This window comes from Salmo salar, chromosome 20 (assembly GCF_965601325.2).
Source record: "Salmo salar chromosome 20, fSalSal1, whole genome shotgun sequence".
NCBI lineage: Eukaryota > Metazoa > Chordata > Actinopteri > Salmoniformes > Salmonidae > Salmo > Salmo salar.
In genome coordinates, this window is record NC_138310.1 from 34,474,861 (window position 1) to 34,487,045 (window position 12,185).

The window sequence follows — 12,185 nt, forward strand, 5'->3', positions numbered from 1 at the left end:
ATAATACGTCATTAATCAGAAGACTAATAGATCAGATATTATAATATCTGAAAGTTATATTAGGAAAATTATAACTTTGTAATCTGAATATTTTCCTTGGTGCCCTGACCTCCAAGTTAATTACAGTTACACGATTAATCAGTTTAATCGCGTACTAATAATTACAGAGAGTTATTTGATAAATATGTCTTCAGTTTTAATGATGCCAAAGACACGACACCATGCCTATGGGAAATAAACATTGAGTACACAACATTTACGGGCATGGACTCACCAGGAAAGCCAGTAAGAGGGTTAAGAGGGTTGGTGCTCAGGCTAGAAAGGAAGGTGGCTTGTGCGTAGGAGAAAACATATATAGAGTGTTCAAATCATTGACCACTACTCATGCTTGCTATTGATATTCTACCTAAATGTTTAGAGACTCACATTCACAAGTCACACTCTTATTAAAACATAAAAACGGCATATGAAACACTAACTGAAGCTGTGTTTTAAGTATTCTCTCTGTAAGATAAATTGCCTAATTTACAGCACAAAATACGGAATTCTGTCTCATAGTGATTACATGTAGTAGAATACTGTATAATGGATCTGTTAAGAGAGATGGGACGTGACTGATCATCCCATCCCCGACTGAGACAAAATGGAGCTAAGGTAGGGGCCGTACTGTGAGTGGGCTTGTTGACAGATGGAGCTGATATTCTGCACGAGGAGGAGGAGGGTCTCAAGGGACCAGAGGGACATAGGAAGAAAACAATATGAACAGAATGGATACTGGCCAGCAACAGACAGTTGGTCCGGGTACAGCTACTTCAACATATGCACCTGGCAAATCAAAGCACCTGGGATAGGGATGTTTCAAACAAGCCCTTTGAATGAGAGCCTAAGCATGGTATCCTATAGACATAGATCAGTAGCGCAGCATTCGAAGGAAATTTCTCTCAAAGTAGTACAGCTTTTCATACAAAGAAGCCATTTATCCCAACAGAAAATTAACTGATGCAGACAGCAAAGTGAATGTATGTGAATCAAAAATGTCATTTTTCAAAAGATCTAATGAGGAAAGGAAAAATCCTCTACACATTCACAGCAGTGAGTTGTTTTCAGTATCTCTCTTTCAGTACAACAAAGTTCCATTTAGAGGTTCAGCAATTTGCTGAACTGGAGAAGGGGAAAAGGAGGCCGTATGATACCTGTGTTGGCCTAGAAAGAGGTGACACCTATACCTGTAATTTTCCTGCTGAGTCACTCCCAGGCATCTCCTGTCTCTCGTGTCTCAATGGGCCTTTTGTTTCTGCCTGCTGTTGGAGCTGCTGGATATGGCTGGCCTGAGCTTGCAGGTGAAGTGCTGCAGGGTGTGTATAGGTAAGGGTTTGTGGGATGTGTGTATGTCTCACACACTAATGATGAGGTGTTTTGGATAGAGGAGGTGTAGGCTATGATTATGCAAAAGACAATATTGTTTTCTCCTGAAGATCTCAGGAAAGAAAGCCTGTCTGGCTGCTGATGGTTTTGGATCAGTGTAGAACTAGAGATGAGGTTAGCACATTGTTTACTTGGCCTGTATGTGGAGATGTTGGACATTACTGAGCATGTTCTGTCCCCTTGTGGTTAAAATGGGAATCTGGGAAATGAATGGCATTAACTTACCTGACCATTAATGTATTACATCACGGAAAACAAAGCATCTATAGTGTAAATATTTTTCACTTTTTCAATGGTATTTTATTTTCTGTTCAGATAATAACCATGATTACACTTTGCTGGTGCAATTTGAATTTGTGGTTCCATTTGTGACTTGCAAGTTTAGCATTTCACTGTGCTGTTTTACACCCAGTGGCAATTGTAGCATGTAAATAAATCTTGGTATGGATTTTTTTTTTATTAATGTGGGATGCATGCCAGCAAAGCCATTACACTACACAACACAACACACCACTAAACAATACAGTAATTGCACTATAACGGTGATAAACGGTGCCCACAAACTGTTAGGGCCTACATCAAGCTGTCCCAACAACAGTCCCAACATCTTACCACTGCTACACCTGGCAATCAGCGGAGCCTTGTCTGGCAGTGAAACAGTTCATTCGGCCTCATTTACTGCCTTTTAAAAAACATAGCTGATATGGCTGACTTGCTTAAACAAATGTGGTTTCTAATGACAATTGAGATGTACCAACTATGACATAAGGGGATGGAAACGGATAAGAGGCAATCCGTTATTATGATTAAGACATTAATGAGCGAGCTAGAACAGACGTGGTAAGTATAACTATTTGTTTAGCAATTTTGAAATGTACAGTGACAGAATTCAGAACATGGGCCTTTCTTACAGTGTTCTCCCTGTACACCAAGTCAGAACTGTAGTATACATAAATGGGGCATATAAGCGGACAATGAAAGCTCTTACAATATTCTATGATTACATTGAACAGGAAGGTGGCACGGCGGTCCTTTGTAGGCAAATTTTGTCATCAAAGTCTGGCATTCTCTGGATTTATGGTGCTTTCAAAACAACTGAGAACTCACAAAAACTAGGTTGAATCATGATGACGTCATTGATCTTCACGTCGTAGCTCTAGAAAAAGGCCGGATTTACAATTCCGAGTTTGATGACCGTTCAAAACGTATTTCCCAAACCACTCATTGTTGAATTTGCGATTTCCAAGTTGTTGTGTAATGTTTATGGCCGATGAGCACCGATACATTTTATCTTTAATTTCTATTCATTATTTCTCTTCCTATGACAAGAATTAAAAATGATTTGCCAGTAGATTGTCGACTTGATTCATGATGATCACTGCTAGCTAAGATTTTGAAAGTATGATGTTGACATGATCAGTCCAGTCAAAGCTACTGTACATATAATGTGATATGACATAATTTTATCTGTGGCCAATGACCTTGAGCATTCTTGGATGGGCACTTCTAATGTAACTCTATGGCAGCACCAAAGGGGCTAGAATTATCTAGCTCTACCCTTAGACATGGAGGTGACATAGTGTCCCCAAAAGTGACAGAACACTGAGCCAATCACGGCGCAAAGCTCCGTATTTTCTGCTGGCTTGCCCCACCACCACCACCACCGAGCTAGGCTGAAACACCTGCATTTTGGAGCTGCCTTACTCAAGAAAACAAAAAAAGAGACCATATTTGTATGCAGCTTTATTAACTTAATGATATATATTTTATTTACATTGTTTGCAAACTGATATGTGACACGTATTAATGCCAAAATAACTGTCAAGACAGGCAAGCCTGCTCCACCTGCCTTGAATGATGGGTTGCCACTGTTTACACCTGCTGTATCCTGTGCATGTGACAATAAAACTTGAAACATATGTAAATATATTCCTGAATACTTTCAAAAGCGAAAGTGATTGTGAATGCATATTCAAAATTTGTTGAATGTTTACTATATGGAGTAATATAGCTATAGGGCAAGCTGTTTTCTGAGTTGAGCTTGTAATGTGCATTTGGCTACCACGGCTGTACACGAGTCCAAATGGTCTCAAATCATGATGAGACTTTTCCTCGAGTTGACAAAAATACGACTGCAAGGCTTGGTGCCTGATCAAATTACAATTATAGGCTAGACTGCGGCTGTGTACAGAGCATTACGACGCTTGTTCTGATCTACATCTACACTGGTGTTTAAAAGTGCTGATCGAACCGTAGAAAAGCTGCAGTCCCCTGACAGCTCTGGGCGCAGCAGCGCGCGTGGGTGTCCTCCATATGGGCGTGGTCGGTGTCCTGGATCATGACCAAGGCCAGCTCCAGCTGCGTGAGGAGAGAGGAGAAGACAGCGCAGCACCACCAATAACCTTCTCTAATATGCTGAATCATCACCCCAAAGCGGTCTGGGATGCTGAAAAATGTATGCTGGGCTCATTTCACAGGCTTATGTTTTCAATGAAGGCTAAACTTGGGTATAGGTGTTAGGTTAGTAAGCGACATGCACTGATTTTTTGTGAGACGTGCGCATGTGGGGTCATGTAAATAGGCCTTTGTGTCTCTGTGCCTCAACCTGCCTGTACTCAGACACTGCGGTGGTCGGGCGTGAGGGGTGCATGGCTGCAGACTGCAATACAGCAATATCGTTTAGACACACTCACTCCTGACTCTTTGCCCACACTTCACATGCACCGATCCCATGCTGTCTGAACTGTTGCAACAGCAGTGCAAAACTGCAATGACATTGTTTAGTGGGATGGGATAACCTGCACATGTGACTAGTTTCAGAAAACGACATAAAAAATTGACTAGGATGTGTTAATTAGGCAAATTCTATGCCATGTTGGCCTCAATATCAGCATATAATAGTGAAGTCGTGTTTTACTTCTATCACTAATAGGATATTAGTAGGCTTACTATTGTTGTTAGTATTCTGATTTATTGGCCTCATTATTATTTACTGTTTATACGTCCCCTATATAAGTCGTAGTTTGATGTGCTTTCCTTGACCATAGGTCTATCTTGTCTTATCTGTACAGCACGGATTACATTTTATTCAAGAAAAGAATGAGTTGCCAAAATACAAGGCGAGGAGCAGCATGAGTGAATTCGTGTTCCCCTGAGAATAGCTCTTTTTGCAGGAGCCTGCAGGTTTCCCTGTCTCTACTGCCGCCCTTGCGTCAAATGATGCTGGATTTCCATCACTATAAAAGCACCTGTCTTGGCCAGACATCAATTGCGTCTCACTTTCTCTCTTCCACCCACACTCCCACACTCCAGACACACTCACACAAAAGGACTTCGCAAGCAACAAAGGTATAACCAGCATTCCACTTCTCCAACTGCAAACATGAGCTACTCCGGCGATGTCTACTCCAGCAGTTCCTATCGGAAGATCTTCGGGGATGCGCCCCGGAACTCCGGCCGCATGACCGTAGGCAGCAGCCCCTCTCGCCTGTCCAGCGGATTCCGCTCCAGCAGCGCACACCGCAACTATGGCTCCCCATCCATGCTCTCATCCTCCGGCTACCGCAAGGTGGGCGCCGGGCGCAACTTCCACTCCTCCATGTCCGACTCTATGGACCTGAACCAGTCCACGGCCGTCACCAACGAGATGAAAATCATCCGCACAAACGAGAAGGAGCAGCTCCAGGGCTTGAACGACCGCTTCGTCTCCTTCATCGAGAAGGTCCACAACTTGGAACAGCAGAACAAGGTGCTGGAAGCCGAGGTGACCATGCTGCGCCAGCGCCACACCGAGCCCTCCCGACTGCACGACCTGTACGAGCAAGAGATCCGCGAGCTGAGGGCGCGCGTCGAGGAACTGACGCACGAGAAGAGCCAGATGCACCTGGACTGCGTGCAGATGAACGAGACGCTGGACCGCGTTAAGCAGAAGCTGGACGAGGAGACAAGGCTCCGCGAGGAGGCGGAGGGCACCCTGATAAGCTACCGCAAGGACGTGGATGATGCCACGATGTCCCGGCTCGAGCTGGAGAAGAAAGTCGAGTCGCTGCTGGATGAGATCGCCTTCCTCAGGAAAGTGCACGAGGAGGAGCTGCAGGAGCTGCAGGCTTCCCTGCAAGCCACACAGGTGCAGACATTACATCACCCCTCATGACCCCCATCAGATGTCACCCACATCTCCCCATCTCCGCACATATCACACCAAATATACACCAAGGGAAAAGTTAGGCTATGTAGCCTATGAATTGCTGATAACTTTTATGTGACATGGTGATAGCCAGTGCCAAATACCTAATAATGTTCATAGCGTGTTATCATATGGCTATCTTATCATTCACACTGTGGATCCACATTAACTGAGTCAAATAAGGCTGCATTTACACTGGCAACCCAATTCTGACAATTGTTTCTCTAATTGGCCTTTTGAACAATCAGATCAGCTCTGAAAAAGCTCTGATGTGAAAATATCTGATGTGATTGGTCAAAAGACCAATTACTGAAAAAAAAATATCAGAATTGGGCTGCCTGTGTAAACGCAGCCTTTGTTCAGTCACAGCACATGCTCTGTCCTTGGTGCTGAAGCCAGTGAACATTGCGCACTGCGATTAGTGGCAGTAAAATGTACGGCACTGCGGTTCCGTGTCAAACAGCACCATGCAGTACTCAATTCCCTGTCTGCCAAGTAATCTGCAGTGCCCAGCACTGACATAGGACACTAACTATTGAAACTATGAGGGAAGTTTTGTAACTATAAAATATTATTGAAATGGTTTAAATGGCTACTGAAAATTGAGTCTGCATAGTGAGAAAGTGATATGCAGTGTCAAGCGCCAGAGAGAGTGTGCTAAAAAAAGAGAGAGGGAAAGGGAGAGAGATCGAGAGGGGGAGGGAGAGAAAGGGGAGGGGGAGCGGGGAGGAGGAGGGGAGCATTGGGGTTGATAGCAGTGCTGGCGCTGCCACTGATGATGCAGAGAAATAGTAGCGCAATATCTAGGTGTGGTCGTCCCATCATGCAGGGGGATACGGGATAGGACAGGGTCAATTCAGAACATCAGAAAACTCAATACAGATAGATCAGTGCATGTCCTTGTTGCATTTTACCTAGACAATCTCATGATGATCAACTATCACACTTTGTCAATTCATTTGACAGGATTGGGAAAAAGTACTTTTTTTCCTATAGGTTACTACTGCCACATAGCACCTATGTTGTCAACATGGTATTGATTCATGTTGTCCCAAACAAGATTAGTTGGAATAATATAATCATTAATCAAGGTCACAATTAAACAGCATTATTGTAGCTTTATACAGTGTCCCAGAAGCCAGTGGCATTTTGGATGCATCATTGGATGAGTTGATAGTACTCTAAAGACTTAAAACAAAACAAAAAAGTATGATGTACAATTTCATGTCAATCAATGCAGCATAGAATCTTCATCATTGGAAAGAGCATTAATCGTTTGTTTCCTGAATGGGGCTTTTCTTTTGCCATGCAGGACATACAGTATAATTGCCATGTAAGTGATAAGCGATTGACAGCACCACCCATAGTGGTGCACAGAGCCCTGACTTAGTGCTCAATACATCAGCCCTCGCCATTCTACTTCACTGGATAGATAATCAATTCAAATGTATTCAAATCAAATTTTATTTGTCACATGCGCTGAATACAACAGGTGTAGATTTTACTGTGAAATGCTTCCTTACGAGCCATTTCCCAGCAATACAGAGTTAAAAAGGAAGAAAAGATTAGCAAGTAAAAATTAAATAAAAAAGGAAATAGTGACACAATAAAATAACAGTAACAAGGCTATATACAAGGAGAGTACTGGTACCAAGTCAATGTGCAGTGGTACAAGGTAGCTGAGTTAATTGAGGTAATATGTACAGGTAGGTAGGTAGGTAGGTAGGTAAGGGTAAAAGTGACTGTAAAAGTCACATTAGCCCAAGGCTCATAGCTCCCAGGTGTCTACTGCAAGCACATAATGGTCTGTGTTGTTTGACAAAGATTTCACATTTTCAATAGTGATTATCAAAACTTTTACCTATATTTTGGTTAAAGAACAACAATTTATTTTAGAAAAACTGGATGTTGCAACAATTTTGTTTTTGATTTCTTATGATATTTCACATTTACATTTGGATTTTTGTGAAAATAATAATATAATAACGAATAATAAAGCAAACATTCTCATATTCATATCTCCACTACAACTTAGAGATTTATCTATTTAGCCAGTGAAGCATTCGTTTCCCCCGTGCTAACACCTGGTAATCATTCCCAACCCTTTAACTTACCCCTCTGTGTCTACCTGGTCCCAGGTGTCAGTGGAGATGGACATGAGGGAGGGTAAACCCGACCTGGCCGTGGCCCTGAAGGACATCCGTGCCCAGTACGAGGTCCTGTCAGCCAAGAACCAGAACCAGGCGGAGGAGTGGTACCGCTCCAAGTTTGCCAGTGTGAATGAGGCGGCCGCCCGCAACCAGGATCAGGTTAAGCATAGCAGGGAGGAGCTAAATGAGTACCGCAGGCAGGTGCAGGCCCGTACCCTGGAGATCGAGGCCCTCAGAGGCCACAATGAGGCCCTGGAGAGGCAGATGGCTGAGATGGAAGACCGCCACAGCAACGAGATGGGAGAGATGCAGGTACGTGGAGTAGGACAGGGTGACTATTTTTGTATACCACAGTAATTGCTACAGTACAGGCTTTACCCTGTGGATTCTATAGAGTGATGTCCTCCTAAGTAACAGGTGCATATCACAGATGGTATGTGTGATGGAATTGTAATTGCACTGTAGCACAACACATGTAAAAAGGTATTAGGTCATGCACATTGTGAGGTAGAATAGTGAGGTCTTTATCAGTAGTATTACATCCTGATGTTAATCTGCCTGCAGGAGACCATCCAGCAGCTTGAGTCTGCCCTCCGCAGCACCAAGGGTGAGATGTCCCGTCATTTGCGTGAGTACCAGGACCTGTTGAACGTCAAAATGGCCCTGGATATTGAGATCGCTGCTTACAGGTCAGTCATCCCTTGATCTGAGTCTAAGAGTTATGTCTGATAATGTTAAATCAGCAGCATATCATTGATCCAAACCACAGTGCCTTTCCTGTATACTAAACACCTTTTTCACATTTGAATTCCAAGTCAGCAGAGTGACTGACAACATTCACATGACTGCTTTGACAATTATGAATGGTCGGAGTTTGGTACATTTGTAAACTGACTTCCTCTTTCTCTGATTTAGTCAGTAGTTCAGTCAGCTCAGCAGTCAGCACAATGTTGATGCACCACAGTGTGTCTTGGAAAGATTTATGAACATCTTTTCCTCCCTTTAAGAAAATGTGAATACTTAGTCAGCACACCAGTGGAATTTGACACACGTGTAAACTGACTCTCTCTTCCTCAACCTCTCTATGTCTCCACCTTCATCCCCTCTTCAGGAAGCTGCTGGAAGGTGAAGAGTGCCGTCTGAGTACAGTGGGCGGAAATATCCTGCAATCAGGCTACTCTGGCTTCTCCTATTCGTCCGGCCGCTCTTATGCCCTGGGTTCCTCCGCCCCCTACAGGATGAGAGGAGCCAAGCCTGAGGAACCAGAGGAGGAGGAGGATGAGGAAGAGAAGGAGGAAGAGGAGAATGAGGAGGAAGGAGAGGAAGGAGAGGAGGGAGATGAGAATGCAGAGGAGAATGGAAACGGTGATGAGGAGGAAGAGGAGGAAGAGGAGGAGGAAGATCAGAAGAAGAAAGATGAGAAGAATGGCAAGGATGAGAAGGATGAGAAGAAGGGAGAGAAGGGAAGTGCTCCCAGCAAGAGCACCAAGAGCTAAACTGCTTGTGTCATCAATCATCAATGCCTTTCGCACTACTACAGTCCACTCATTCACTCATATGGATCTTATCCCTTCCCCGTCACCTCATCTGTTTCACAAGGACACACACACACACACACACACACACACACACACACACACACACACACACACACACGAACACACACACTTACTTACTTACCGTACTCACGCCAGATGCCTCACACACACATACCTTCTCCTCTGTATCTCTGGGCCTCAACAATCAGCTGTGTGGTGGAAAACAGAAAGACACATCCCAGAGAGGAACATACTGTTGGTGTATTACCCTGACAGAAGATAAACCTGTAGCTACATATCCTAAATAGGGCGCTCGGGATCCTATGTCACGGTTTTACACCATAGATAATGGTTATCACAAAACAGAGAGCAGAGAGAAGGTGCTCAACATTACAGTAGTAAGCCTGTCAGTCAGTCAGTCAGTAAGAGAATGCCTTAAAGCAAGTATGATGTCATATTAAGAGGTCAGGAATAATATTGCCCAGTAACGTCTTGTCTTTATGTGCCATTAATGATATGAAATGTGTTGAAGAGCAGTTGTAATCTTGAAAGTAGTAATAGGATCCTGGTAGTAGCACACAGACTACTATATGCACAGAGGTCTGGAGCATACAACTTTATCAACTTTTACCAGTCCAACTTTTAAGGTGCTTTTTGATTTCGACAAAGAAAAGTTGGAAATGTCTAGGGAAATTCATTGTAGAAATTGCTTTGTAAACCTTTTCATGAATGTTAGTGTATAATATTGGGGACACAGATATCCAAATCATTCCCGTAGGTGCAATAATGTATTTTGAGCTGCAGACACAAACTGGCACACTGAATGCTCCTCACTCCTCTTTTTTTCATTCACATGTGAAATATATAGAATGTTCAGTCCATTGACCCACTTTCTTTTCATCGCTAGAAAACTAAACATTTCACCATTCACCTTCCCCCCCTCTCTCTGTCACTGCGACGGTCAGAGCTCGGCGAAATGACAACATCATAACTTTTATTTGGGAGGTTTCTATTTTCAAAGGTAGGCGATAAGTGCATTGTGCAGTGATTCTTCTGTTTTCAGAAGGGCACCTTTCAGGAATGAAAAATGTAGAGTTTTAAAATGATACTATTTATCACATTATACCCTTATATTTGATGTAGAAATACCCCCTCTTGATTGATTCATTTGTCACTGAATGGATATGCCCTGCCTTGCCCTGCCCTCCAAGTAAGATAACTCACTCCAAACCTGAGGTAAATGTCTTTCCTAGGCCCTTCCTTTCCCACAGAGTCTTGTTTGTTTAATATCTTCAGTCTTTTAGTGTTCTGTACCCTGTGATGTTCTGGGTGGTGGGTTGTTTGAGTGGGGGAGCGTGTGTTGGTTGCATCCCAAATGGCACCCTATTCCCTATATTGTGCACTACTTTTGATCATGGCCCATACGGCGCTGGCCAAAAGTAATGCATTACATAGGGGATAGGATGCCATTTGAGACACAGCCTGTGGGTCCTTTTAGCAGTGTGCTCTGTTCCAGACAGTGAAGAGGCCTCTGGCTGCTCTAACAGGACAGCTGGGAGTGACAGTGAGTGACAGACAGCCCTCCACTCTGACTGCAGGACCAGTTGGCAGCCGGTCAAGACGCCACTGGGGTCATGATTGGTCACATGGTGCGGCACCACAGATAAGGGCTATTATCACAATATACCCCCCTACCACCACCACTGCAGTCTGAGATGGACAGCAACAGTATGTATACCCCAGGCAGACATGTCCTAGCTGCAGGAGAGGGACCATAATAGCATATTGTAAGTTAGCTCTGATATGACTGGTGCCAAGCTATCCATATCAGGACTATCTGTGGGTCAGGGTACAGTGACTGTGTGGGTAGATATGTAAGGCTTAAAGAATAGGTGTAAATGTTAAAGACAGAAACATGTATGATGTACAGCGAGAAAATGAATAGTGTTGCAGGAAGTGTGTTCAGGGAAAGAATAATAAATGGAAAAATACAAATGGATGGAGAGCACAGGGAATTTTTTGTAAGAATTCGGCCAATGTACTCTAGAATCCTATACAGCAGTAAAATTACCTGTCCTCTCCAACATTTTTGTAAACTTACAGTGGGCAAATGTATAGCTTGACAGAATGTTAAATGTTATTTTTTGAGACTGCCGCACACTGTGGAAGGCCTTCCTTAACTGTTCTAGATTTCACTCTTTTTTCCTTTCCTTGAGAAATGAATCAATCGACAAGCATTGATTGCATGGCCTGATTCTTGGAGCATTAAAACTGGGCATGGGATAGATTTCGCTTGTTGAGTGTAAAAAAAATAAATTGCCTTAACCATGATCAAAACAATAAAAATCGTTTTCACTTGCATTTCACATGTTTCCGAGGTGGTTCAGGAGCGTTGAGCGTTCATTCTGCTATACTACTGTGACTGTATGTGCTGCTATCTCATGCAGTGGTATTCCTCCCAAAGCCAAATAAAGCCATTTATTAACCAAACACTTACAACCATCGGCAGTGTCTTCAATAATATCATATCATCAAAACCATTCGACATAAGCTACATTTTAGGACTGGGCGCAGGTTCAGAGCGAGAATGACAAACCGAAAAACAATGCTATAATATTTGAAGCATTTTGCATTGAAAATGCATACAGTACACAATACAAATGTTAAAGCTAGAATACTTCATTGGAACACTAAAAGTGATCACCCGCCTCAGTTTTAGTAAAAATGTAGAGGGATGGGCCTGGAGAAATATAATCACTTTCAAATTCATAGACCGAGCTAAGGACTGACCATCATGATATCAACATTATAGTTTCAACCATGTTTTGTGGTTATATAGTGTGTGTTTTCGTTTACTTTGATTACAAACATTGGAATAAAATAAGT

At 43.1% G+C, this 12,185-nt stretch overlaps 1 protein-coding gene across 1 annotated transcript; it reads left to right on the top strand.

Annotated features, from left to right (window-relative positions):
• The first annotated feature begins 4,665 nt into the window (after positions 1–4,665).
• neff1 (neuronal intermediate filament family member 1) lies at positions 4,666–11,789 on the top strand. Its single transcript, XM_014161646.3, has 4 exons — positions 4,666–5,551; positions 7,750–8,073; positions 8,326–8,450; positions 8,873–11,789. The coding sequence occupies exons 1-4, from the start codon at positions 4,808–4,810 to the stop codon at positions 9,255–9,257; spliced, it is 1,578 nt and encodes a 525-aa protein (XP_014017121.1). The 5' UTR covers positions 4,666–4,807; the 3' UTR covers positions 9,258–11,789.
• The last annotated feature ends 396 nt before the right edge of the window (positions 11,790–12,185 follow it).